Raw genomic sequence first — 27,370 nt, 5'->3', positions numbered from 1 at the left:
AATTCTCATTCGTCTATGTGTTGAATTCCTCTCATGGTTTACTTCACAGTATTAATTTCTGTTGATTTTTACATTTTTTCGATTTATTTTCGTGTCTGTTTCTTTTATCTCTGTAGTGCCCCTATGTAATGCCCTCGGACCTTTAAGAGTCATATTAAATGAAATTAAATTAAATATATTGTAACTGATGTTGTCGTGGCATCACAACAAACGGCTCAATGAACATCATCTAGCCTAGACAAGGCCCGCTCGCTACTAGAAAATGACGTCACATCAGGAATTCCTTCTATCACGCCAGCTTCCAGCATACTCATCTTCGAGAACAAGACGCCTTCAGTAACACAGAGAGCCGATCGAAGCGAATGACGATAAGCTCGGTGTAGTTTTCTATTTGTCACGGAGAAATTTGTGAAACATATTGAGCACATATACAACACATTTCAAGTTTTTTTCATGTGCGCTTGGGGCAAGTGTGCAAATCATCTACGACAATTCTTACTGCGTTACAGTCTATTTCATTGTATTCCCACTACTATTCTAACATTCATGTTACGTTCCCCATCCAGCCATGAAGCTTACATGTTGTGTTGACGTAATACACGTGATACTTCTTGACTGGACTGTTGCCATTGTACGAGGGCGACCAGGTAAGTTCCGCAGTGCGACTGCTCACTTTCACGGCTTGCAGGTCTGCCGGTGGCGACGGAGGCTCTGAGGAGAAACGTTCACAAAGAGTGCTTTGAATAGGGAAGGAAGTGCAGCCTCAATGTCCAATGGTTAAATATGGTCGGACGGTCTTCTCCGCATAAGCACTTATTACATGTTACTTACCCTGAACAAGAAGTTGGATATTAGTTTCATCCGAGCCGTATGGATTTCTCACTGTGCATGTGTACAGAGCTCCATCCTGTCTTTCAGCTGCGGTTATTGTCAAGGTTGATGAGAGCTTTCCTTCGGAAGGTTCTTCAGTCAGTGTATACCTGCCAGTGTCAAGATAAAAAAAACGATTATCTGAAATGGGAATTATTTCACAAACAATCACAGTACGCGTAACTCTGTGACGGCAGCTTTCTCAGACAAATCTTAATGTCTCTTTTGCTGGGGCACACAAATAAAGAAATATATATAAATATAAATCTGAGACCTTAGAAAAATCGAACCACATCAAGGAATAGACGTTGCCGAAAGCATTTCAGTTTGACGGGGTTACCTCTTCTCCAACGTAAGGTCGAGAGCCTGTTTGTCTTTTTCCCAGGAAATGACCAGGTCCGGATCCCCGGTAGCTTCACATTTCAAGATAGCTTCTTGCTCTTTCTTTACATTCTGGCTCGCAAACTTTGTCGCAAAGCTGGGAGGCACTGAAAAAAGTAACATGAGAAGCAATGCTACGTTTAAAGTACAGCAGTGAAAGACGTCTTTCTGACCATAACGTCGCATTCAGCTAGCATTTCGAAGACCGTCTGACTAGATTTGAATTCGCTTTGCTTGATTGGATGGAGATTGGGTGGCTGAAGCGAAACAACCCCTAAGGACATTTATGTTTATTCACTCGGAGCAGAGTTCGAGCCGCGTGGACGTATATCATCAGAGCGTATATGGCTCGGCCCGGGCAAACCGAGGAGGAAGAGAAATTCCATACGCAACCGAGCCAGAACGACGACGCGCTTGCACAGAAACGTCCAGAACCAGTATAACACGCGGAGCTCGTATGCGCCTCCATCTTCTGGCTGAGGAATTGTGGGAAAGATCTTGCGAGCTCGCCCTCGAGCCCCCGAGCGTCCCCGGAGGTGAGCGAATATCCGGACTCAGAGCGACCGGATTCAAGAATTATCGTTCACATGTACGTGTAGCCACGTGCACTGCCTATACTTTACCATTGACGAAGAGCGTGATGACTTTGCTGAGACCAACGCCGATGCCATTGTGAGCCTGGCAGAGGTAGTAGCCCGCGTCACGAATTTCAGCGTCGTGAACCAGAAGGGTGCCGTTGGTGTGCACGTGGATACGGTAGCTCCCAGTCATGACGTGAAAGTTTCTCGGTTCGGTTCCTGCGTTCAGAAAGGGAGATGGCATGATCGAGATAGCTGTTGTGGGTGGCCCACCGGCCCTCGCCAAACAATACGCAGTTTTGTGGAACAATGTGAAATCAGACGATATACAAGACGGAGGTCCTGTTGAAGACGACGCTCGCGTCGAAGTGTTGGTCCATAATGGTAAATGTAAGTTTAACGCCACTTTCCATGGTCCCAGTAACCCCGCTTACGAACAAAATGTAATACATTTTCTCTTCCTAACCCTTATACGGCTTCAGAGTCTCTTCATTATTTTCAGCATATGTATGCAGTGTATATATTGAGACCGAAACAGTTGTCCACAGCTGGTATGGCAACGTTTGAGTACTTAGAAACACATACACTACGTGCAGCCAAAGAGCTTCAGCTACTTTTCCCTCTATATCGTTAATTAACATATATTAATTATCAGAGCTTATTGAATTGATTAGTTTATTGTCGCGTTTATTCTTGTTTTCAGTACGCGTTTCTTTTCCTTTCCTTTTCTTTTTCTTTTTTTCACACAGAGAGTTGTTAGTGTTTAGCTCCCCGTCATTAAAATCATGAACACCTAACATGACATGTATGAACAGGCGTTTCATTCGTCCTCCGTTTCACCGTTTAGAGGCACTGCGATCTGCAGGAGGGCTTTGTAACTTAAAGATTTTAGACAAACACACAAGCGTACTTCTGAATCGATTCTGAGAGAAGAGGTAGATAAACACATTTTCCGACTGGCTCGTTTCTCTCCGAACAAACATCTGTAGAGTCTTTACGGTAAACACTGAGCGATGAGCAGAAGCCCTCGAAGCAAGCACCAGTCAGACGCCCCTGGCGCCCCCGTGAGGCAGATATAGATACTGAAGCCACAGGACGCCCGCGCTCCGCTAGTTTAATTAAAGGCGAACTCTACGCTAAGCTGCTTACGTTTGTTGCAACCAATGGTTTGCGCGACAACAATGGCAGGGGATTATTTCTGTTACTCCTTAGTTGAGCTCAGCGCTATGTATGTTCAACGTGTCCGCTGACGGCGTGGCGGTGTTGTTGCAGCGGAGCAGGTTGCGCATTTGGTGAAGCACATACCCGGATTTAGCAATGATACTCGTATTTTGTATAATAACATAAGCACATAATACGTACGAGAATGGTAAGTGAAGTAGATTTACACGTGAGATTTATACTTGCGAAAAATTAGCATCATGATACTAATAAGTAATAATTTAATCTTGAGGTATCGTAATACTAATCTTTCCGTGTATTGCGCGAATTGCGTGTATGTGCAGGTGATACTCAACCCGAAGGTTGTCAGGACAGAAAAAAAATATAAATATTCACAATTTGCGTACCGCTTCACCATCATTCTCCGATCATGTTTTATTTTAGGCGCCGTTCTTTGACCATACTAGGTGCCTTGTTTGTTTGTCTTCTGTATACACACTTGGGAAAAAATTAGCGATAAAGTACGCCGGAGCCACTCGCCAGGTAGGACTAAGGACATACCAGTAAGTACTGCATCTTCTGGAGTATTACACTGCACGCAACACTCCAATTTCGTGCATTATAATACAGACACAAACACACCCAGAGAATGAGTGTTATAACACATAATACAAATATTCGAAAGTAGTGTCACAGAGTCAATCAAACGGTAGTGTGCTCGATTGCTGAGTTTACCCGTATCGTCCCGTATTCTTGTTTCAAACAATTATGTACCCTCTCCTCTACGCGATACCACACATGTGGTGCAGTAGAGTAATGATAATACATATAATAAATAAATAAATGTAACAATGCTTCCAACTGCGCGTGTTGAACACTTCCGGCGCACATTAAAGAACCCTTTAAAGAACCCTTTGGGGGCTTAATCGCTTCGTCGTCGTTACGGTCGTTACAAGCTAACGAGTGGCGGGAAATTCAAAAAGGTGGGCACGTGACACATTGCGCGTGACGTGTACCACGGTCTTAACGTGCGAAGAGCGCCGTGCACGTGTTTTATCACGTGCCCACCTTTTTAAATTTCCCGCCCGCCTTTTTGAATTTCCCGCCACTCGTTAGCTTGTAACGACCGTAACGACGATGAGGCGATTAAGCCCCCAGGTGGTTTAGAAATTATGTGCAGTCACGGCACGTGCAGCCCGTAGCCGCACAAGTGTAGGTGCACTTGCTACCAATTATTATTCCAACAGAAGTAGTGTTATGATACGAGGGTGTAAAGGTGGGGCAGGACCAGTACCTCAAGAATAATCAAAAGGTTGCATTGATTTTCCCCGCGCTCAAAGCATCAGACCCGACGGTGCATGGAGGAAGTGGAGTCATCGAGAACGTTTCTTACCTTGCGCTCTCTTCCACTCAATTCTTGGCATCGGATACCCGTCGGCAACACAGTGTATCGCCACACGATCTCCTCGTATTACAGCCGAGTTGGAAGGTTCCCGCGTCCAGCGAGGTGGAACTGAAAACCACTAGGACGACTTCAGAACATATTTTACAAAATACACCCGGGTAGAACAGCTCTTGTTTTCGTATTGATAGCTTGTCCCTCACTTTGGTTAGAGTAAGATAGCAATCCGGTAAAGTACAATCTAAAAGAACAAGACAATATGTACGTATTAATCGATAGGGGAAAAAAAGCGTTTCTTACTTTGATCCCTGTAGTCTTAATATTTTCAAATATTCAAAAGCGCCTTGTTGATTTACACACATACAACTTTCCTACTGTCACACGTCACTCGTAATTGTAGTAACCGGGTACTTTTCTACAAGAGTAACACGAGCTTTATCTAGTCCCGCTTTCCGCAAAATAACTAAAATATAACTAAATTACTCAGGCCTGGTAATATTTTCGACGCGTCATTTTTCTAGCGTACTTTTTTCATTTCATACGTATGCCAGGATGGCCTTAGACTAGCTTCCATGGGCTTAAACTCACCCATAGAAAATCCTCAGTATATAACACGGTATGACTATGCTTAGACAGTTTTTTAGGCTTACAGCTTTTTAAGTGTAGCTCTAAAGTAACTAGATTATGAAGAAAAGAAAAGCACGCAACCGAGCTGATGCTTCCCACTTCCACTTTAATTAAATTACTTCAATGTGGTAACCGTAGCTCTAAGAAGTTGCATTTAAAAAACTAACTGCAGCCCAGTTACAATTTTTGCCCTATTATTAGTTACTCTTTTTGTAACTTACCCGCGATTGCATTCCTGTACGTCTAAATGATTGTCCAACTGTAAAGCTCATTCCCTGCCACAACTCACGTTTAGATGACCGAGTCAATCAAGCCTTCTCATCTACGCTCTAACGCTACGCCCCTCTTCCCACCAATCCCACATTTTTTCCTCACTCTTCGTCCAAGCACACGATACATTCCCCTTTCTTCCCAATGTACATTTGAACAAAGATTCCCATTCTCCCCAGTTGAAGGGGGAAAAAAAAAGAAGAACCGATAAAGATCTTTACTACGACGTTTGCTGTACATTTCCCTTTGCACATTCCCTCTAGGAGGAAAAAAAAAAAGAACCGAAAAACGCTCATTTTCGCTTTCAAATCTGAGCTCATGCAAAAAACATCCCAATCACTTTCCCTCGAGGCAAGGAATTGCGATTCCCGAAATAACCCACCATTTCACATAGACACTATACCTCAGCAGTGAAGCATCAGCTGCTCTTTCCTTCTTTTTATTATTCTCCATCAGACTGAGAAGAGAAGCAAGAGCAAAGCACAGTTCTTCGCCAATCCGAATATGTAATCGATAGATCTGTGAGCGCCGCGTCGATATATCACGGCATGTTTCCGAAGCTAGCACGGTCGGCGGCGTTTCGCATGAGGTATTCCAACACATGGCCACGGTATCACTACGGGCCGCTTCCAATCGGTCGTTAGGACGGTGGCCCGAGCAAACACCATGCTTGGCTTGGCTTGGATGTTGCATGAAGGACTCGCGATGCGCAATCGTTCCGCTGGCCGGCGCCATCTGGTGGAAATTACTCACGCTGTGATGAGCGCCGGGATTGGTTTGGTGATGCGACAGGAAAGAAAGGTCATTGCGTTGTGCGTCAAGTGGACGGAATTCTTTTTGTGGTTTTTGTTTGAATGCGTCTACAAAATTGGTCGTTTTTGACTGCAAGGTGTCTTTGAGACGTGTTGGCTGCTTTTAGTAAGGTGAATAGGTTTATCTGAGGTTTATAGGTGAATAGGCTGTTTATCGTGTAAGCGACGGTGAGGGGCTACTGATCGTAAGTCACTGAGTACTAAGTTCTAAGGTTCAACGAGTGTGTTTCAGCAGAAAGTAATTGCTATCACATTCTCAAGTAATTAAATTACAGTTTAACTTTTCCCGATCAAAACGTCATAACTCGGAGAACTTGTTTGTGTCGTTTCTTGTTTGTTTCCTGTCGTTGATAAGAAATTCGATCAAAACTTCAATGTCACACGAATACTTACACCACTCACACTAAACATCTCAAGATCCCACGCTGAAACCTCGCCTACAGAATACTCTAATTCCGCCAACTACATATTCACTAATATAAATAATAAAGTGCACGTCTACTGAACTTCTACTGAAAGTTTGCGGTTTGGTCATTGCGGACATCGTTCGCTATCACGTTATGAATTATGATGTGGTGTTGAAACTGAAGTCGAATGATAGGTTTTGAGGGTTGATTCCAACGATGTTTTTTTCTTCTTTTTTTTAAGTTATGTCGGATGATGGATGGATTGTGATATTAATAGCCTGTAGTGTTGATGCGACGCGATGCGCAGTGAGTAAGGTTCCCCTTGATGTGACGTTGAATATAATTTCTATAAAAGTGCCGACGGTGGTGCAGATGCGGCCGACGACGCCAGCTACTTGATGGCGGTTCCACTGACACGGTCGTCCGCCGCTGCGGTTGCTTGATATTTAGTCCTCTGTGCTGGGTCGCCTGCACACGTTGAAGAACCTCCAGGTAGGCAAAATTATTAGAAGGGGACCGATCACTGCGGCATCCCTCATAATCCTAGCCATCTTGCGGCGTAAATTCCCGAGTGATTGTCATCACTGCTAACAGGAATACACACTCACCATTCACAATCAGGTTAACCGTCCTGTTGACAGTGAGAGCTCGGTTGGAAGCCTCGCACGTGTAGGTTCCATTGTCTCGGGCTGAAACCTTCTTCAACGTCAGCACAGAAGAATCTTCCAGACTTTGCAGCGACACCGACGAACTTCGCGTGACCACGTGACCGTTTCTCGTCCATCTCAGAGAAATGGGAGGATCTCCTTCCACGACGCTGCACAGCATCTTGACGTTCATGCCCTCACTGGATGTCAGTACTTCGGGCAGCATTTGTGTGTCGATGGCGGGTGGAACTGAAAGAGAGAAAGAAGGAATAGTGTTCTGACGGTTACTATGTGATTTAATATAAAGGGTGTATAATTTCTTTTGTTCTTTCCTAGAAAGCAGAATAACTTATTGGGTTCGCGCTATAGGTTACCAGAGTAACATAACGAAATCAATTCCTCTCTCACACACTGTTCCTTCTGGAGAGAGATCGTAGACGAAATCAATCTCAACAAAATCTTGCTTGAGAACGAAACAGCCACCCTTGGGAATTACAAAGAGTTTCAATCGAAAATAGATCTGGAGTAGGCCGATTTCACGTCAGATCAGGCAGGGAGGTCCCACCGACGTTTTGGATTTTCATTGTCCTTTTATATTTAGAAGCTCATCGCATATGACGGTAAACAGCGGGGAAATGAATGATTTCTACCGAATGGTTTTTGTGCAAAAAAGTCGAGAAACTCCGGCCCCATTCGACTGCTTCAGTTTTGCCTGTTTCGAGTTTTAAAAGATATTCTTGCGAAATGTTTAATGTTTTAGTATGCACCCAGGCCAGCAGGTCAAGCGCAAATTTTAGCGCGCCGGTGCAACACACTGTGATAGAAAAAAATGGCGAACATGCTCCAGCGCGCAAATTTTTTGCTCCAACTTCAACGCGTCATTTCTCTGCCTGCAGACGTCGCTCGATGTTGTACTTCGCATCAATGTACTCAGATTTTAATGCTCTTTCTGGTATATCTCGTTTAGGTGTACCTTCTGCAGGCGTCTTCTGAAACAGGCAAGAATCTAGGTAACTTTCGAAAAAACGAGGATTTTGCGCGGCCGTTTCTCGAAAAGATCCCTTTTGGTTTCATTTATATTTTGCCAGGACATGACCCGATTTTAGACCTTTACTTTGGTGCAAACAAAAAAAAAGTCTGCCTGAAGAGGTGCACACTGGCGACGAGCACGTGGAAACGTGGCCCTACTCCGCGCGCGTGTTGTAACGGGTGTTAAAACGCGCGTGTTGAAGCAGAGCTAAAAGTGGTGTGCGGACAAAAAACGCAGTTGAACTGAATGTGCGATGGGAATAGTGGGTGCCTAAAATACATGTAACCGGAATATTTCGTTTTGAAGCATTTGGAAACATTATAAATTGAATTTAATCGGATTTTGCAGCCTGCTGCGCGTTCCCGGCCAAATTCAGGCAACAGTGTGCGGATCGACGTCACTGGAGTCGGTTACGAAGGCAAGCTGTCCGTCACAAAATGCGGTCGTCCGACCCGCAATCTACTGCCGAACAGTCGCTAGAAACATCCGCGTTCGTGCTTTCGGTGGTATCGGATTGCAACCAGCGTGGCGGCGCTGTCAGCTGAGCGATCCGGAATCTCGCCTGCAATAGCAAGTACGTCACTGGAAGAGGCGGAGCAGTGAAGGAACGTTTCAACCGCGAGCTGGCAGTTGGTTTCGAATTCTTCTTCTCGGAAGGCATCTTCAACTGGACATCACATTAACTTTATAATTCCGAATTCCTGGCGGACACCACTTTTAAGCCGTAGTAGTTTCGTGAAGTTTGCTTTGCCCCTTGCAGAGTGTCGATGAGGTGAAAGCACGCTTTACAGGGCGTACTGGATGCAGTGAGGATTTTACCACTGAGTGGATGAGTTCAAGTTTTCTGGCGCATGGGCGAGACTAGGACAGCATTCAACTATACACTACGATAGCATAAGAGCTACAGTCATAGATGTATGTCTCCGCCAGCGCAAAATCCGTCCGTACATTGTGAACGGGGCATACGAGAAGATGGCGGGCGCGTTGCGGACAACGAAGCCCATTCACATATTTTGTTTACGAGCTCTACGCTCTACGCGTTTGCCCCATGAGCGTGGAATTGTGCTCTAAGGTGAACATCTTCTACACAAGCATTTAAGCATTTATTTGAAAGCATCCTCAGGGTCCGCAAGCAGAGCATTCTAGAGAGGTTGGACATTACAAAGATGACATGAACTTGACACTTCAACAACTTCAGCAGCTTTACAGTAACTAGGCACCAGTACAATAAACAACATTTCTAAGTATAACAACTCAAGTAATTGGTATGAAGGACTCTAAAGTGAGTAGTGCCTTGAACATGCATAATGTTGACTGGAAGGTCATTCCAACCTTGGATGGTGGAAGGTAGAAATTAATGAGTGGTGTTGTGCTGCTGTCCTAGATATTGGATGTTCTTTCTTGTACCGTTGGTTAATGGGTGAAGATGTGTAATAAAGCGGTGGTAGGAGTGAGGACTTAAGCTGGAGGTTAGTGTGATATATTTTATGGAGGAGGCATAGGGGTGATATTTTACGACGAAGTGAGAGGTAAGGACAAGGTAGCTTTCATGTTGTCCATGCTGTAGAAACGAGACTAGTCTGATGTAATAAAGCACACTGCACGGTTCAAAACGGATTCTAAAGCACTAATGTGGGTGACTTGATTCGGACCATATACGCTTGCAGCATATTCTAATGAAGACCGGACCAGATTCGAGAGCTTCTTTTTAAGGTTAGTGGGTGCGTGTCTGTAGTTCCTTCTGATGTACCCCAGTTTACGGTTTGCGGAGCGTAAAACGCTGTTGATGTGCTTAGTCCAAGACGTATCATACGTTGGGAGTACGGCAAAAGATTTATAACACTGAGTCTGCTCTAGTATGTACCCGTGAAATACTTAGATGATAATGAACGAGAACGGGAGAAACACATGTACTTATATTTGTTAGCACTAAGAAACATGCCTGACGTAGTACAACAGTTGCTGATATTATTTAGATCATCTAGGTTTGATAAGTCACAGGAAGAGGTTATTTTACAGTAAAGTACACAGTCGTCCGCGAATAAACGAACATATCAGGAAATAGATTGCGGAAGTTCATGGATGAGTATTAGAAACAGAAGAGGGCCTAGGACGGAGCCTTGGGGTACCCCAGGCGCTACAGGGCACATCGACCAAGGAGTGTCATTCGCAACTGTGATCGATTTGTGATGAGGGACTTTATAGAGTGCAGAAGAAGAGGATCTAGTTTTTAATACTGAGAGTAGTTTAGACTATGAGGCACTTTATCAAAGGCGTTGGCGAAATGGACGAATATCGCGTCGGTCGGATAACCAGATCTCATGTTCAGACGACAGTCATTAGTGAAACACACTAGTAGTGTATCACATGAAAATATGATACACAACTATAGTTAAGTGTACACTGTGTATCAACGTGCTCTAAGTGCGTGATATCCGTCGAGAGTTTTCGAAATGTGACTAGTGTACAAGCAAGGGTGTTATGAACCGGTTATGAACCGGTTATGAACCGGTTATGAACCGGTTATAACGCGGAGGCGTCTTCGGCCAACGCCACCGAGATACAGAAGTCCTGCTTATTGCCTCCTCTCCCTCCTTCGCTACGTGGACCGTGGACCGCCGTTCTGCGAATTCACGAACTCGCAAATGATTGCAGCACACTTGGAACCTGCAGACCTGCATCTGTAGATAAAAAGTGCAACACGCTTTCCAGAAAATCAGTCTTCAGAAAGATATGGGCCCGTTTTGCGCTTTTTTTTTTTTGCGAAGTTTTTCTTATTTAGCACGCGGAGACGTTCAATCACTAGTTGCAGACGACGGTGGTTCGTCTGCATGGCTACGACCGCTGAAAGCACGTTCGTGATTGGCTACCGCCGTTGAAAACACCATCCTGATTGGCTGGCTCTGAGCTGTTACGTCACGTCGACGAGTAAAGCAGGCTTTCTCTCTCCAGGTGGTGCTGTATGGACCGGCTTAGGTCAATTACAGAAATCTTTAGATTCGTGGGTGAAGTCGACTTATAGGACTTAACCGGCCGTGCCGAAGATAAAGACATTTCGAACGTCGATTAGCACAGTATTACTTGGTGGTGTGGTCACAGATCTCTCGACGCATTTTTTTTTAATTGGATCACGAATGCCAGTGTCTAGCCCCCTGTCTGCTTCTTAACTGCCAATTTCCTTCCAGCATTCCTCTCAATGAATCCCTGGCTGTTAGAGAGTGCAAAGAGGAAAGCGGCAAAATCATTCCAGAAAAGTCCTCCAAACAACCTACATCAATTGATTTTCTTAGCACTAATGAATAGCAGCCAGCAGTTGCAGCCTAGCGTGAAAGCGTGCAAAACAAACACGTGTCAATCATTTTGCTGCCGAGCACTCGCGCCAGCAAACAGGAGGCAATCTCGCGCAAATTTCCTGGCTGCTTCAATATGCGCGTGGCATATAATATATTTATAGCTTCAGAAGCGTCGCTTGTTCGTCGAAAGCTACAGGAAGGGTAATGCATCAATAAAAGTTCGGAAGCGCGGTGCACGCGACGAATCATAGGATGACAGAAAATGGAGGCTTACGGGAATATAATGAGGAAATTTCAGTCGCAACTAACTGCAGCATAGCAACCAGCACGGTATTGTGGAACCGAAACATTCAACTTTACGAAAGTTCATGGTACAACCACATTCTTATAAATGAGTTTCACCACATAGCACGCTCCTGGCCAACCATCATCCCGAATGACAACGTTCTCGCCACTGATTTGTTGAAAACAAGAGACGAAGCCTATTTTGTATCCAATGGGTACAAAATGGGCTCCGCCTCCAGTTTTCAACAAATCAGGAACGAGAACGTTGTCATTCGGGATGATAGTTCGCTAGGAGCGTGCTATGTGGTGAAACTCATTTTTAAGAGTGCACTAGTAATGTGAATCGCTTCAAAGGTTTTAGTAACGTTTCAAATTGACGTTCGGAGGAAAACTATATAGTTTATACACACATATTCGACGGTGCAGACAAGAAACATCAAATTCACACCGAGAAGGCACCTAAAGTGCAACACCAACACTTGCGACTTGCAGATGCTGCAAAAATTTTTAGGCCGAAACTGTCGCTCACCCAAGATCTAACAATAGATTCTTCCCCCTCATGTGCTACAAGACATCACAAAAACCCACGAAACACAATCAGAAAGCATATAAGATTAAAAGAATGAGGCTGCTCCAAGTTGACGCGTTCCTAATTAAAAGCGCCCTTCTCTCGTGAAACGCAGACGAGCTTTATCAAACAGGGTCGTCTGCTTTCAACTGTCGTCTGCTCTCATCCGGCGTCGTCTGCTCGCATGTCCCCACATAACCTCGGCTCATTACGGCGAGGCAACAAAAGAACGGAAGTAAGAATCAAGGGAGAACGTGTTGCTCATTAGAGAGTACGAGGAGCCTTTCTTCCTCTTTCTTTTGTACCGTTACAAGTTTGAGTGAACGTGCTGATACTTCGTCGAGTTGAGGTTCATTTGGGAGCGCATCGACATTGTTTGCAGAACCCGAACGTTTTTCGAATTGAGGTATCGCTGGCGCATACCTGTGTGCGTACTGCGCACCTTCTATACTAACGAACTTTAAGCAACGGAAGCGCTTCCTTTTTACCCGCTCTTGACTGCTGATTTCTACGTAGTTAGAAGGGAATGAAACGCTACCAGGAGCACGTATCAGCAGCATGCGTTTCAGAGACATGTTGAAAACTTTCAGATCCTTTTTCCTATCCGTTTCCTGGTAAGGCTGTGCATTCGGGAGTTTCACTGTTGTTTGGCTACGGATTCAATAAGTAAGTAAGTAAGTAATAATAATAAGTAAGTAATAATAATAAGTAAGTAATAATAATAAGTAAGTAATAATAATAAGTAAATAAGTAATAGAAACAAGAAAATAAAACTAACTAACAAGGCGCAAACCATGCTTCACAATGCATTGGCCCCAGGGCTACAGTGCGGTCGAGGACGGCTCGACAGACAGGCGAACCTCTTAAAAAAGTCTTATCATCGGACTGGAACTTTCCGCTGAAAAAGCAAGCATTAAGATACGAGTGCAGTTCGGCAAACATTTCGAGCTTAAGGCCGCTTCTGCGTAGTTGCTATCTATGAGCAACGAGTCAGCAAAGAAATCGAAGCAATTATGTTCAGCTAATTAGCTCATTACACAGGATCGTTCTCGATACGAAGCAGAATTCCATCACTTCAGTGCAATACAAGGCAACGAGAAAAGTTTTATAAAGGTCACATGCATACATAAATCACTGTCTGGCTCTGTGAGAGCCTTGGAAGAAGAAAAAAAAGAGAGAGAGAGAGGAGCAATGCGCTATCTTTGGTATATCACTCACCTTGCACGTCGATGAAGGTACTACCCTTTGCTGTGAGGTTTTTGCTTCGAGCTATGCACGAGTACTGGCCTTCGTCAGAGGCTCTCTGTACGTTATGCACAGAAAGAGTTCCATGACTGATCTGTTGACGGTGGTTGATAGGGAGCAGAGAATCTCCTGCAGCACACAGAACGCATGCAGGAAGCACTTACTAATACGATTAGGAATATTTCGTTCCGAAATGCGCACACAGCAACGCCTTAATCAATGTTGACATAAAGACACGTTTTCATCTAGAAAGAGCTTAAACGTCATTACATGTATTACCACGTTCTATAAGCCACATCGACAATGTACGCTTCCCCAGCAACACCGAATATCCTCTGGATGTACGAACAATGTCCCAACGAATTCGTACGTCCGATGGATATCATCGGAACATCCGTCGGACGTACGAGTTTGTTAGGACATTATTCGTACATCCAGAGGATATTAGGTGTTGTTGGGGTTTGCAGACCCGCCCATTCGGGACTACTGCATTGATTGATTTGATTCGGTTTGATTTTGGGATCTTCTGACGCAACTATCCTTCGGCATTGATGAAAACACGTCTCATTCAGCAATGAGGCTGCATTCAGTTTTTCGCAAATTGAGGACACCCTATAGTAATCATGTGATGACATTTCCCTGATAACTGTCGACAGCGATAGACGATGACTACAAAAACTGTAAATCAATACTACCAATGGAAGTCCTCTAGGGCTCTGTCTGGCTGACCTTTCCTTTTTTCTTTCATAAATTTTCATATCTCCCCCCCTTCCCACAGTGAACGATGCCCTCCTTGCCCTATGTGATCACCCATGTATTTTTAAAATCGCAGAGCGCCGCGAGGAATCGCTCAATTTGCGTGCGATATGTTTCGGATGGTAGATTTTAATTATTTCTAGCGCATGATCGTCCAGATTACGCCTATTTTCTACAGCTCTCAAAAGATGACGGGACATAACGCACTTCCTGCTACATTCACATCTACAGCTTTAAAAAAAGCCACCTCAAATCAGAATTCTAATCTCATTCAGCACAAAAAATATGTCTGAAATCAATACGTCATTATTTCATACCCGTTGTGCCATCTATCAACTGCACGATTTTTTATCCGACATGGAAATCCGACAAGACTCGCTAAGATTTCGCTTTCAAGCTAAGTGCAAGAGGTAACATATCACATAACATGTGCAAATGTTCTGTACATAACAGGTGCACATGTGACATGCACGTGACGCAGAACACATAACAGCGCAGTAACATAATCCCCTGCCGAGCATGGCTAGAGAAACAAAGATGGAACATGACCACCACTAATATAATCAGCAATCTACTTCCGCTAAACAATACTGCTTAGGAAGAGGGATGGATAACATACACGGTAATTTTTTCGCTTACCTTTCATCCACGAAATGCTATGAATCGGGAAGCCTGCCACCGGACACGTAACCTTTAAAGTAGTTCCAGCGATCACAGACACGTTCGACATGCGCCTGATCACAGGGGGACCCCTAACATTAAGCCTCGTCCGATGCACAATGTCAGACACGGCATTGCTTGCCATGCAAGCATATTCACCACCATCTTCGACTCGGAGTTCTGTGACGTTGACGAAGCTCACTACGACGCCGTCGGCGGTAACGAAGTCACCGACGCGGAAGCGGAGGAACTCCGGTACGGGGCCTCCATCTAATGTCCAAGTGACTTGAGGAAGAGGGCTTCCGGCAGCGGCGCACCGAAGGGAGGCATGTGCACCAGGGTCCGATGTTTGTTCCGTGAAGGTCCACAAGAAGTGGGGCGCAATATCTGCAAGAGAAGATGGAACTCGTTAACTCATAAAAACTACAGACATTACAAAATAAAAATAAAGACGTTAATCATTGGGTGAATTCGAAGCAACCCAGTGCATCAAGAACAAAAGTGAACAGGCGAGTTATAATCGCTTAAGTGCAATTAAATAACCCCAAACTTAACTTCCACTCACACAAGACTCCGAGCATGTATCTCAATGTGAGTTTCTGCTGGGTAAAGAGCAGCAGCTTGTCAACGGCTGCCTCCCCCTTCGCCCCTTGTACACTACATCTTTCATCCAGGGCTCCAAATCTGATTCCGGGCAGCTTATTTTTCTTTTCTTTTTTTTTGTGTGTGTGGTTATCAACCTACGTAACTATATCTACTACTCTTAGTACTCTTCAATGCTTCATTTTGGGTACGAGACTATGGCGAGGCCGTGGCTATGTCCGCGGTGATAGGAGTATGAATGCGCTTACAGCATGCGGCGGCCTTTGAGGCGTTCAGCGTAGCATAGGGAAGTACTTCACACAGTACATACTTCAGCAAACATCGTCCTCTTATCCACGCAAAGCAGCGTTCCTTATTCCTCCCGGTGGCAATGACACACAGCAAGGACACAGATGAGTTCTTTACCTCCGAGACGAAGCTCCGCGGCAGCTTCCGCAGAATCCGCTTCGTTGTTGAGGTAGCACTGGTACATGCCAGTGTCATCACGCTGCACCGATGCAATGCGAAGTAATCCAGGCGGTAACACGGAGACGCGCGTAGAAGGCTCCAGGGGATGTTGGTTCTTGTACCAAATCACTGAGCGTATGGGATGACCCTTGGCGGAACAGTTGAAAGCGACGGACTGGCCCACGTCAACTGTCTGGATCGGTGGGAGGAGGTTCGCTTCCAAGGGGGCTGTAATGGTAAAGCATCCTTATGAGTGCACGGTACTCATAGTGTGCGTTTTTAGTGAAGACGGTGAAATCGCAAGGAAAAAGTAAGTCAGCATATGCAGCGCTCGATTTTCGATTCATATTGACGTCTTAACAGAGGTAAGTGACACCGAGCGCACGTTGTCTAAAACTTCGTAATGACACAATGGTATTTCAAATCCATGGGAATACAGCGCGAACAACGCGGACAAGAAAGAAGCACTGCACTGACTAGCAACTATAATCTGTTGAAGATGAAAAAAAAAGCGGGAGGGGGGGGGGGGGGGGGGTCCGTTGAATGCGAACAAGAGAGTCACTATCAGCCCATAAACCTATCCAGCAATTCAATTCTGTTTTGTGCAAGCTGACGGAAGGTTGGCTGACGCATCCTGTCCTTGTCCTGTGCTTCTCTCTTGTCCGCGTTTTTCGCGTTGTATTCTCATGAATGCAGTATACCTACGTGCCGAAACCAACACGTATGTCATGTATTTCAAAAACTCATAATCCTTACACGTGACAAAATGGCGCTCACTACGTCACTAGCTCGCCCGAGACATACGGGGCTCGTACGGGGTAAACGATGAAAAGTAACTGTTCTGAGGCTGAAACACACAACGAGACCAACACAACACAAGGCTCAAGGTACCTACTAACATGAATAATTGAAATATGAGTCGCCAAAAAAAGCCCGGCAGCGGCAGGATTTTAACGACGCATCCCTCGACTGGCGGGTGTGCGGGATGGATCACTCTCTTTCTTGCAGCCAGTACAAGTGTATCTTGGAGAAGCAAAGCAGATGCGCGAACCTTTCTCTGAGACAAGCGGACAATTTTCATCCCATCCATAGCAGAAGAAAGGCGTCAAAGACATTCTTTGTTTCACGCAGTACTATTATTCGCCTAACGAGTTACAACAACAGTGTTGTTGTTAGGTACCTAGTATCTAGCTAGTTCTGTCTTTCCACATTATTGAACACATCCAAATTAAATCGCGAAGAGTTCTTGAAAATTCAGCGAGGCCACGCAAGGCAAAAAAAAGCAAACCACATTAACAACGCGTAGCACGAGGCCGCGCGCCCATGGCGGCAGAGCCAGGTGGCCAAGAGGCGGTAGTCCGCAGTCGGCCTACGGGCTCAAAGCACCTGCGACAATGACGGCGCTTGTTGCGCCGAATCTGGAGTCTGTAAGCATTGCCTTTTCTGTCCCTCGTGAATGTCCAACGCGATCATTCGTAGCGAAGCTCGTTAAAGAGAGCAAACTGACGTGTTGTCAAACAAATCTATTCTAGGATCTATGCCCGTTCGTCTACAATAACATACCCGTAGCCATTATAAATGGCAATGCACACTAGTACGTAGCACAATATTTGAAGCTCGCTATTATTAATCAGCGTCTACCCAAGGCCAGTGTATTCGACAGCTTTGCAACCGTTATTTGCAGGTATCACAACAGTGTACGTCCAATGTGCTCCGTTACCTGTGCCAGCATATTCTCCGTTCATTGGCGAACACGTGATAACAGAGGTGAAATATAGGCCTGGTTTCCTCTCTTAGTTCCTGTGCGGTTTACTGATTGCAGTAGTGCAAGTGCTGGCATGACATGTGGCTATATTCTTTTGTCATTGCATAGTCTTGCTAAGTTCACGACTCTGAGTTCAAATCAAATAGTTATGTGCCCCGACATATGACCTGACACCAAAGCAGTACCCATATTTTGACACACCGGTGTTCTAAATGGTATTCGATGTGCGGGTTAATAAGGAAACTGTTTGGAAGAAGATAAGTGGCTTGCACTAAGATGAACGCAATAACTTGTGCAACGGTAGACATTGCAGCTCATCTTATTCTCGCAGCTGTGTATCGGGCTGATGTCTACTACTCTGCGTGCTCCCAGGATGTCAAAATCAAGATCACGTCTGGTCCGGAATGTCGTCGCGCCTTGGACGTCTTCAGGAGGATTTAGAGAACGGGTGTGTCAGGTTTGTGAGAGAGGTTTAGGTACTCGGAGGAATCCCCCAGGCGATTTGGTACCCTCACGTGGTCTAGATATCTGGAACTCTTGAATCATCAGCTGTACTGAGGTAACCATAACAAGAACCTACTACCCAGCAGCCCCTCTAAGCTTAACGGGGCACAAAAACGCAAAAACAAGCTCACTCTAAATTACTTTACACGCATTGTAATCGAAACTACAAATTATACCCCTGGCACACGGGCATTTTCGATCCTGCTCGACCGAACCTGCTTGAACCCAATGCAGATCGGATGGTGCTACACGGCCGCTTCCAAGAAGGATCGAACTTTGATCCTGCTTGACTCAAGACAGTTCCCATAACAGGATTGAGAATTTCAAGACGGCTCGACGGCCGCCATTTGCATCCTCGACCCCGGTGAACTGTCATAACTTAAGACGGACATGCGCGCGAAGCTACAAATGATGCTTACATCGGTATACGATAAATTACCACTAGTATCGCTGTTATATAGGAAACGCGAAATTAATGAGTTCCTTTTATTCAGTTGCACAGGTCAACTATTCAATGCGCATTGAAAGTGGCCGTGTAGCAGCGTCAAAACTCGAGCGTACTCGGGATGTTCGATGCAGATCGGATTCGAGAAGGATCGAAATGCCCGTGTGACAGGGGTATTATCCAGGAGTCTTTCTTGCTTCGGCATTAAGCAGTGAACGTCTCATTCGCTCGTGCATCAGATGCTTTTAGTCCGTGCTGCGCGTGCACGCGCGTGCCAGTTCCAGCGAAAAACACTCTGCGTGTTACGAAGCGGACTGGTGTCGCTGTCCGAAGGACATGAAGATAATTGTCACCAGTGAAACATTTGTGAGAACTGTTCTGGGCTGCAACAACATCAACAGCGACTTCATTTTGAGACGATGCATGGGGAGTTTCATCTCCAGGGGACGACACCAAACCCCATTGCAAGTGGTGATGCGGGGGTTGAAATAATGAGCCCCTTCAGAATAAGGACCGAAGTATGATGGTGTCCAGAAAGGTCAAAAGAGCTTTGAGGCTAGAGCGTTGATGGGCTGGGTTTGGCCGATTGGTAGTGTGGGCAGTAATTGCGTGCTACAATTCAGTAAATCGGTATTGGAAGATCCGGCACTTCGTATCATGACGCACATGTACGGAACACTACGACCGGCCCCGTTTCAAATCAACACGCACACGATAGGCATGCGGCGCTTTTCCTGCTGTCTCATTGGATGCCGCCAAAGAAGACTGTTTTGATGGAGTTTTTCTTCTAAACGGTAGCGCTGTGGGAACTAATTTTGCTTGCACTATACTGAGTGCACTATACTGCTGTATAGTGCACTTGCACTATACAGCATCGAAGCATATTAAAACGCGGACAAGAACAAGTAGTTTGAGAACAAGTTGTTTCTGCATTTTAGTGCCCCTTTGTGTTCATATTATTTATTTTTATTTTGGAATGGTGCAATGAATGCAGTAGTGAAAGCAGATCCAGTGTGGATGCTTTAACATAGCACAAGCAGCAGCTATTAAGCAGCCTTTCGTCGACGCTGGTAAAGTTAAGCTTCAACTTTTCGTTGTAATGAGTCTGATATGCGAAAAGTTCATTGAGGTTACAACAAATGTCAGCATTGCGGTGTAATTCCTGGTTGTCTCCGTGCTCGCGGATGTGCATTATTGTTTGTTAGAATATAAATAAAACCGTTTTACATTACAGACGTGTTAACCCATGTATCGAGGCTGTCCAATCACGTTTAAACGACCGTCTCTTAATTGAAGGTGACCTTCAATAAGCTGACGTACTATGCTGTTTATTATCACGCGGAGACCAATTTTCCGGACCTGTCTTGCGCATCGTAAACCATATCCGTGAACTACCACTGCAACTGCTGTTCAGTGTCGACAATCCTGGCGTAGGGCAGATCATGCAACAACATGAAGAATCGGTGCCTGCGCTTCGCAACACCCAGATTTTAGATCAAAGCGTACCCGTTCGCGCAGGTAAGTACGATATGCTCGCACCTTAAGAATCCGTTCAAGCTCTGTGCTGTGGAAACGTACTATACAATATAACGCTAAATATAGCAGAAGCAGCTAAAATGTCCAAACATGCCCTGTGTAACACGACACTGTTAACCAACCTCCAGTTTCCATGACCTCGCTCTGATAAGCGCCCGACTACCGGGGAACAATGGAAACAACAGTGAACAGGTCCACTGTCACTTTGGGGATGGTCCGGTGCTGCATTGGCATCACTTGTTAACAATACGTGAAAGAACAGCGGCTCAAGGAAGGGGTATCATTCAGGAAAGCTCCGATAAGCAGTCTTCCTTCTTTGCGCTTGAGCCGTTACAAGCGATACCAAATACAGCACCCGACCATGACTATCCTCAAGGTGACAGTCGACCGGTCCATTGTTTCGAATGCTCACCGATAGTCGTACGCATATCGGAGCGAGGTCATGGGAACGGGAGATTGGTTAACAGTGACGCGCACAGTACATACCCACGAGAAAGGACAAAAACCATGTGCTACCGCAGGAATCCCACTGTACTGTCGCACGTGTCGAACACACGTAACAAGCGACGTGGCCGTCACGTCCAGACCTCTTTCATGGTTCCTCTGCGGTTCGATGCTGGCACTCAGGTATGGCTGGCCTCTCCTCTTATATAAATATTCTCGAGGCCACAGTGTCAATACAGTCCGTGAGCTTGACATTATTGACGCTATTAGCATTCACAAGTCGGAATGAGAAAGCGATTTTACCATGCTATCTATTCTGTAGTGTGCAACTGGGCGATTTTTTTTTTCGTCTATCGCTTCTCTGTAACGCAGTTTTCGACAATGACGTTGTTTACAACTAGCACATATATTCATAACTAATCTGCACGACTCATAATCGTTTCAAAGGCTTCATGACATTTTCTTCATATCGGTTCTCCTAGCAAGAGAGTCACTGTTCCTGAGTGAGAAAGAAAAACTGGAGGAGAGGAACCAGATCAGTGACTCCGTCGTAGAGAAGTGGCATTGAGATATAGAGGGTAAAATAATACACAGTCCAGCTTGTAGAAATGTCGTCAAGAAAAATAATGAATCAAAGGAACGAAAGAATGAAGCACGAATCCATATATATCCATAACTATTCAATACGTGAGCTTTCGAGCAAAGCCTGCTCTTTTTCGGACAAAAGACGCAGTCCAAACATCGCTCACATAAGGAGTCGATTCCGTGAGAGAAGAAAGCAAAGAATAAGATAGATGCATTCTTCAGAATAACGCGATGGCAGCGCGGCTTCTGTTGAGTGCTGCGCAGCTTGCTTGAACTAGCAACGCTGCGGCGCATGCGCAGTAGACCGTGCTGTTCTTTTGCCCCAAGCATAATAGAGTCCCCCCGTGAAAACGTGATAACAGTTATACCGTATAGTGGAAAACAACATCCGTCACGCAAAATAAAAAATAAAAATAAAAAGGCAACGTGACTTGTAAAATTCAGTGACTCTAAAATCACTGTGTACGTAAAGACTACAGTCACTATACGTAAGTAGTTATAGTAGTTAGGACCGCGCAAGGTCGTAGGGGAAGGTACCGATGAACGACTTCCGTAGAATTATTCGTGTATTTTACTTCATGTATTTCTCTTCGTTCGCTTTGTAGCATATTGTATCCATGCTGCTGCCTGCTGCCCTGCTTGCCGGTAGTCATGAATGAAGTTCACATCTGTCCGGTGTGTCACCAACCGTTGGGCGTCATCCGAAATCAAACACCGTAATGCAAAGTATTCTCTGCGGTGGTAAGATAATACATTATACGCATGCATCTATCGTATACATTAAACGCGCGCGCATCGCAGGTATAAATCCTGGAACCAACCGCGTGCATCCATTTTGCTAAGCCGGGCAAACCGAAGTATTACCGAAGTGTGCATTTTTGTGTAGATATTTCTGCTCAGCGCCTCAACAACGAGCGTGTGGGACTGTATAGGGATGAAGCGGTCGTTTAGGTTGTGGTAATATTATTGCTGCATATTATAGACTGCACGGTGGCTGCCACGCTGCCTTAATGGTACGCGAGATTGCGACTATAATCCTGGAACGTTTATGCGTTCTAAATACGTTACAAACTATAAAGGAAAATATTTGTGTTTGTCTACCTGACTGATACGGTCGGGGACTGATTAGAATCGAGGTTGTTGCTTCACGCTTCCGCCGGGAAGTAAACGCATCAGTAAAGTTTTCTGAGAAAAGAACTTCCTGAGTACGACATGCAGACGACACCCAGTATCATCACGGGCATTTCCAACTTCATAAGATGTACGTTCTTATTCGAGTTCGAGTTCGTGCAAGATTTCCTGCTGGGCTAAACATATCGATAGGAGATGATAAACTGTCGAAATATTAACTGTTCTAATTTATCTTAGGACGCCGTTACATTGGTATGAGAGAAAATCAGCAATCACTTGCTTCTTTGCCTCTTTTATGGTATTGCAGAGCTATCCTGTCAGAGGTATCTCAGTTGTATAACGTGCGTGTCCACAGATGTCCATGCAACGTGTCTTGCACGAACTACGTCGGCCCAATCTCCGTAGTAGTTACGCGTATCAAACTGGAGTTTTCATCATATACGTAGTGTACGTGATGAAAACTCCAGTTTGATTCCTCGACGTGCGTCAGGCGTATTACCTTAGCTATACGCAACGTCGTTATGAATAAAATTCGTATAAAAATACAATCTTCTACAACTTCAATTCACGGCAGACGATCTAATACATCTACGACTGCAAGCGGTTAAACTATGAAGTCGACGGAAGAAGACGCCTTCTGTCGGCCGGCCTCGGTAGCTCAGTTTGCTTGCTGAGTTCAAGATGGCGAGTTTGATCCCAGATGAGCACGGTAGCAATGTCGATTACGTAAACATTGCTTCTAGCACACGTCCTTATTTCGGGCGCACGTCGAAGGAACCCCAGGTGGTCCAAATTATCCGCAGCATCTCGGTACACGAATAGGCGGGTACACCTTACGTATAAATCTACTCCAACAGTCTAGGCATTCCGCCAGCCATCCGAAGTTGAGAAGTGATGAATTCAGCAACCAATAAAACTGTACCGATGCCGGCATGCAGTGCTCGATTCCTCAATGTGGGCGGATTATTCTGTTGACCACATATAAAACCTTGAAGAGGATCCAATCTTCGTAACATTGCATCACCTAGCACCTTAGAATGATTTTATCCCATTCATGTACTGTATCATATGGTATCTTCGCTGCACATGCTGCTTACGCGGAGCCCAGTGAAACAAGCCCACAGTCTTTCCTCTTTTCTTTTTTTTTTGATAACGTTTGTCTGCCATTTGTGATAATACACATTGTTATTGTTGGCAGTGATATTAAAACATGTTGAATCTAATCAATGTAGATTATGTTTTGGAACGGCGGGGTAGATTAAAAGTGGAGCGCATATATGGAGCTCCTGTTCCTATGTTCTACACAGGAGTGCTGACGCTCTTCTGGAACACATAATGCGATGTAACACTTAAGTACTCAAGAAATGAGGTAGAGTCCTACGACTCTTCTGAGTTATTGACTCTCTTTCAGAAATCAAAGGAAATTACTATGTGAGTTGGCTAAGCATTACTGAGGCTTAGCTCTCGTTTTCCTCAGTCATATAATAAATCGGTAATACAAAAATCAAAGATTTACTTTCCTTTTCTTTTTCCTTTTTGTAGTATCATAGAGCTCACATACTTTTTTTATGTTCAATGAAGCATCATACGTGTGTCAGCACGGACATGCCAATAAACACTCCACAAAAGAAAGGAGGACTAGCTGCCTCTAGCCAGGACTAGCCAAAGGACTAGCCAAAGGACTAGCCACAAAGAAGAGGAGCACGAGGCCTCGCGCCAATGGCGCCGCCCACACACATAGATTGCCAACAGGCGGAGGTTCCTAAACGGCCCATGGCACATCCTCACTGCCACGATGACTGCTGCAATTTTTCAAGAGTCAGTAAGTCACTCCTTGCTTCTCCGTGAAGTCGTACTAGCGGGATCGCCACCAAAACAACGAATGCCTCATGAGTCTTAACAAGTGCGCTTTGTAGGTACTGCCACTATTTCCGCTTCGTGGGGTTCACCTGTACTAGCGTACTGCCTGTATTGTGGCGAGTTTGTGCTAACAGAAGTGCACTGCAGGCCTGGTTTCCTGTCTTGGCTGATGTGCGGCTCTTTGTTCGCACTAGGGTACGTTTTGGAAGATGTACCCCCGCTCACTGGTTCTAGTTAGATAGTCCGCACATTGCGTGGGGTGCTGAGGGTCTCACATTGTCCACTTTTCGCAGCTGTATATGGGGCTGTTGTCTACTACCCTTCGTGATTCCGGAATGCCAAGATCAAGTACATATCTGCCCGCAATGTAGGCGTGCCTTGGGTGTTTCCAGGAGGATCTAGACGACCGGAGCTGTAACGGAGGTCTAGGGAGATCTCTCTCTCTCTACACCGTGATTGGGTACTGTGAAACACCAATGCAAATTGCATGTGTTGTACTGGTACGTCATGACTTCCACTCCTGTGCATGAATGCCTGTTAGTGTGGTAGTATAATGTGTGGGAGAGCACGGGGTTGTGTGTGAATATACTTCTTACCAACGTACAGAATAACTTCAGAGTAGATTTGGGCGTCTAAGTTCGGTAAGGAGAGTTGGGTTCGTGAGGAGCCTACAATTCTTAATAATAGTTGGGAGTAGACACTTCACACAACGTACCAATTCGGCTGGTACATTGAAGTGGTCCTCCCATCAAATCAAATCAAATACTCAAATCATGCGGCACCGATGTAGCTGACTCTTCAGTGAAGACAGTGAGGTCACATGGAATAACGTGTGCTCTTTATGCTATACATACCAGCCTTCGGTGCAGACTTCGGTGCAGACTTCAATGCCGAAGACCGTGTTCGACAACAACCAGAAACCCTTCAACATGGGAGTTCCAAGTCGGGGTCACTGAGGTGGCGCTTCTATCAGAATTCAATGAGCCTTCCTAATAAAATACGATTGAAATCCGACCCATATCCTTGGCGCTTTTATAATGGGTCTTAGCGATCGGGAGGCAACGCTGAAATGAGTTCTTCGAAGTAACATGGCGTCGATGATGATATTATTACTGATCACATCTGAATGCGCATCAACAACAACAAGGAGGGTGGAGAGGTTTGCGCATCATAATTGAGCTCACCTAATTAAAGTTATCGTTTCTTACCAATGCGCGTGGGCACACTCTTTATTCTCACGCCTGACATTCGTAAAGCGTGCTAGCCGTGGCGTATCGAAGGTGGGGATTAAGCGTCAGAAATTTTGCAAGAAGTCAAAAAAGAGCTGTCCTGCGGCTTAGCCGTACATGCGAAATTACGTGTATGAAAAAACTGGGATGGTGGCCTAATGTCTCTAGTTGTCAAACGGCGACGAAGGCTAACTTCTGCTTTCTGTATACTTACTCTTCAAAAAGTTATAACCTTGATCATTTCAGATTGAATGCAGCCCTGACACCTTCATGCTCTGTGGCTGAGTGCTACTACGTATGCGTGGAGAACTCCCCGAAGTGCCATCTCACAGACTGCGATCATCAATGCGAACGAAAGATCAGCAAAGATCGGCTTAGGCACGAAAATCGAACTCTGGACAGCTCTTTTCCAATCTTTAGAGATACGGGCATATCATATACGATCAGAAGGAACTTTGATATATTTTATGAGCAGTACTAAACTGATTTTCGTGGAAAGCAGCATTACTGGAGCCAGCTCAGGTACATGAACTAATGTTACGAGGAGAAAATATTGGTTGGCTTAAATTTTCCTGTTATTGTGCAATGAAATTGTTCTTCCTCCAAGTGCTGGGCGCTGTCTCGCATTATTTCTCACCACCAAATAATCCCGGAGACAGAGCTCGATCGAAGAAGCTGAAGAAATAGGCCATTTTCTTATATGATCTTATCCGATTATGTAACGACGACGGAGTTGTCATTGAATCGCGCGGCCAGCTATCTTGAGTTCGGCTTGTACTATCGCAGCCGACGGCCACGTGGGACGACCTGTCACGGACCTGTCACCATCGAGCCTCAAACGTTCTAGCTGACCATTTATTTATTTGTAAGTACCCCTCAGGGCAGAGCATTACAGAGGGGAGTACAGAGGGGACACTCATTAAACAACAATGTGTTGAAAAAAGTAAAGAGGCAAGAAAATAATATAATGCGGGAATACAACATATACGAGTACGTACACAACACATTGACAATGACTTAAGGTTGTCAATTGTTAATGGAGGAGGAGGATCATTTGTTTACAGGTTACAATACTGCTGCGGTTAAGGTCGTGTAAAACATTACCCAGAGCTTAGTGAAATTGTGAAGAAATTATTGAATTGTACTGGGGATCCTGTACAATCAACTGTACGCCCTGAGTTCGTCGTTGAGTCAAGATCACCACTCCGGGATAATCCTTCCTGATTAGCGGATTCACCACATTAGGTGCGGTACAACCACTGACGTCAACTCGACCACCACGACGTCAATATCCTCCACCCATTGGGCACGAAGTAGATGACAGCGCTAGGAGCGTGAGTGAGCACACCAGAGCGCGTGAGTGCAGCAGTGAGCGCGCCCGAGAAGCGTGAGTGACTGAGCACACCTTCCAGCGGTGGCCCAAGCGTGACGAGCACCGCCACTGCAGACTTGTACGTATCTTGAGTACGTACTCAAAATACAGAATTTTAAATACTTTCCGGTATTTTGGTACTCTACTCAATACTTTTTGCGACAAGTATTTTTAATGCATATTTATTTATTTTCAGTGCTTGCTACTCAGTGCACAAAATACTTTCCTTCCTCGTAAAGCCGTATCCGGCACACTTCCCCGCCGTGTCCAGATTTTCAGCTCACTGGAACTTCCCCTTTTATTTTTTATTTGGTTAGGGGGAATCGCACATCTGTCATTCATCTTCCTGAGGAAAACTTACACACACTGGCTTGACGTAACAATGAAACAAAATGTAATATGACATTTCGATGCCTGTTCGGGCATCATCATCAGAATGAAACAAGAAACAGTAGGC

The 27,370-nt window shown here is 45.1% G+C and overlaps 1 protein-coding gene and 2 long non-coding RNA genes across 8 annotated transcripts in view; 2 read left to right on the top strand and 1 right to left on the bottom strand.

Annotated features, from left to right (window-relative positions):
* Positions 1-27,370, bottom strand: part of LOC135393990 (cell adhesion molecule Dscam1-like) — a 276,267-nt gene that overhangs the window by 20,285 nt on the left and 228,612 nt on the right. For both annotated transcript variants that reach the window (XM_064624410.1, XM_064624409.1), the window contains exons 7-15: positions 16,001-16,270; positions 14,972-15,379; positions 13,550-13,705; positions 7,117-7,404; positions 4,384-4,503; positions 1,875-2,048; positions 1,211-1,358; positions 832-980; positions 580-711 (exon numbers count right to left, since the gene is read on the bottom strand). In XM_064624410.1, the coding sequence (XP_064480480.1) occupies positions 580-711; positions 832-980; positions 1,211-1,358; positions 1,875-2,048; positions 4,384-4,503; positions 7,117-7,404; positions 13,550-13,705; positions 14,972-15,379; positions 16,001-16,270 (1,845 nt within the window). The remainder of the gene's footprint in view (positions 1-579; positions 712-831; positions 981-1,210; positions 1,359-1,874; positions 2,049-4,383; positions 4,504-7,116; positions 7,405-13,549; positions 13,706-14,971; positions 15,380-16,000; positions 16,271-27,370) is intronic.
* Positions 17,350-24,171, top strand: LOC135393991 (uncharacterized). 5 transcript variants are annotated; one of them, XR_010422739.1, is made up of 8 exons: positions 17,350-17,469; positions 17,575-17,636; positions 17,727-17,809; positions 18,139-18,255; positions 20,053-20,274; positions 20,814-20,919; positions 21,927-22,062; positions 24,034-24,171. It is a non-coding gene; the product is annotated as an uncharacterized LOC135393991 (long non-coding RNA). The 5 variants fall into 5 exon arrangements; XR_010422740.1 differs by having other exon boundaries at positions 18,139-18,264; XR_010422742.1 differs by lacking the exon at positions 24,034-24,171 and adding an exon at positions 23,864-23,912.
* On the top strand, positions 24,713-27,028 carry LOC135393992 (uncharacterized). Its single transcript, XR_010422744.1, has 3 exons — positions 24,713-24,812; positions 25,788-26,406; positions 26,787-27,028. It is a non-coding gene; the product is annotated as an uncharacterized LOC135393992 (long non-coding RNA).

The sequence above is a fragment of the Ornithodoros turicata genome, chromosome 5, assembly GCF_037126465.1.
Source record: "Ornithodoros turicata isolate Travis chromosome 5, ASM3712646v1, whole genome shotgun sequence".
Classification (NCBI taxonomy): domain Eukaryota; kingdom Metazoa; phylum Arthropoda; class Arachnida; order Ixodida; family Argasidae; genus Ornithodoros; species Ornithodoros turicata.
This window is presented reverse-complemented; position numbering and strand designations above follow the sequence as displayed.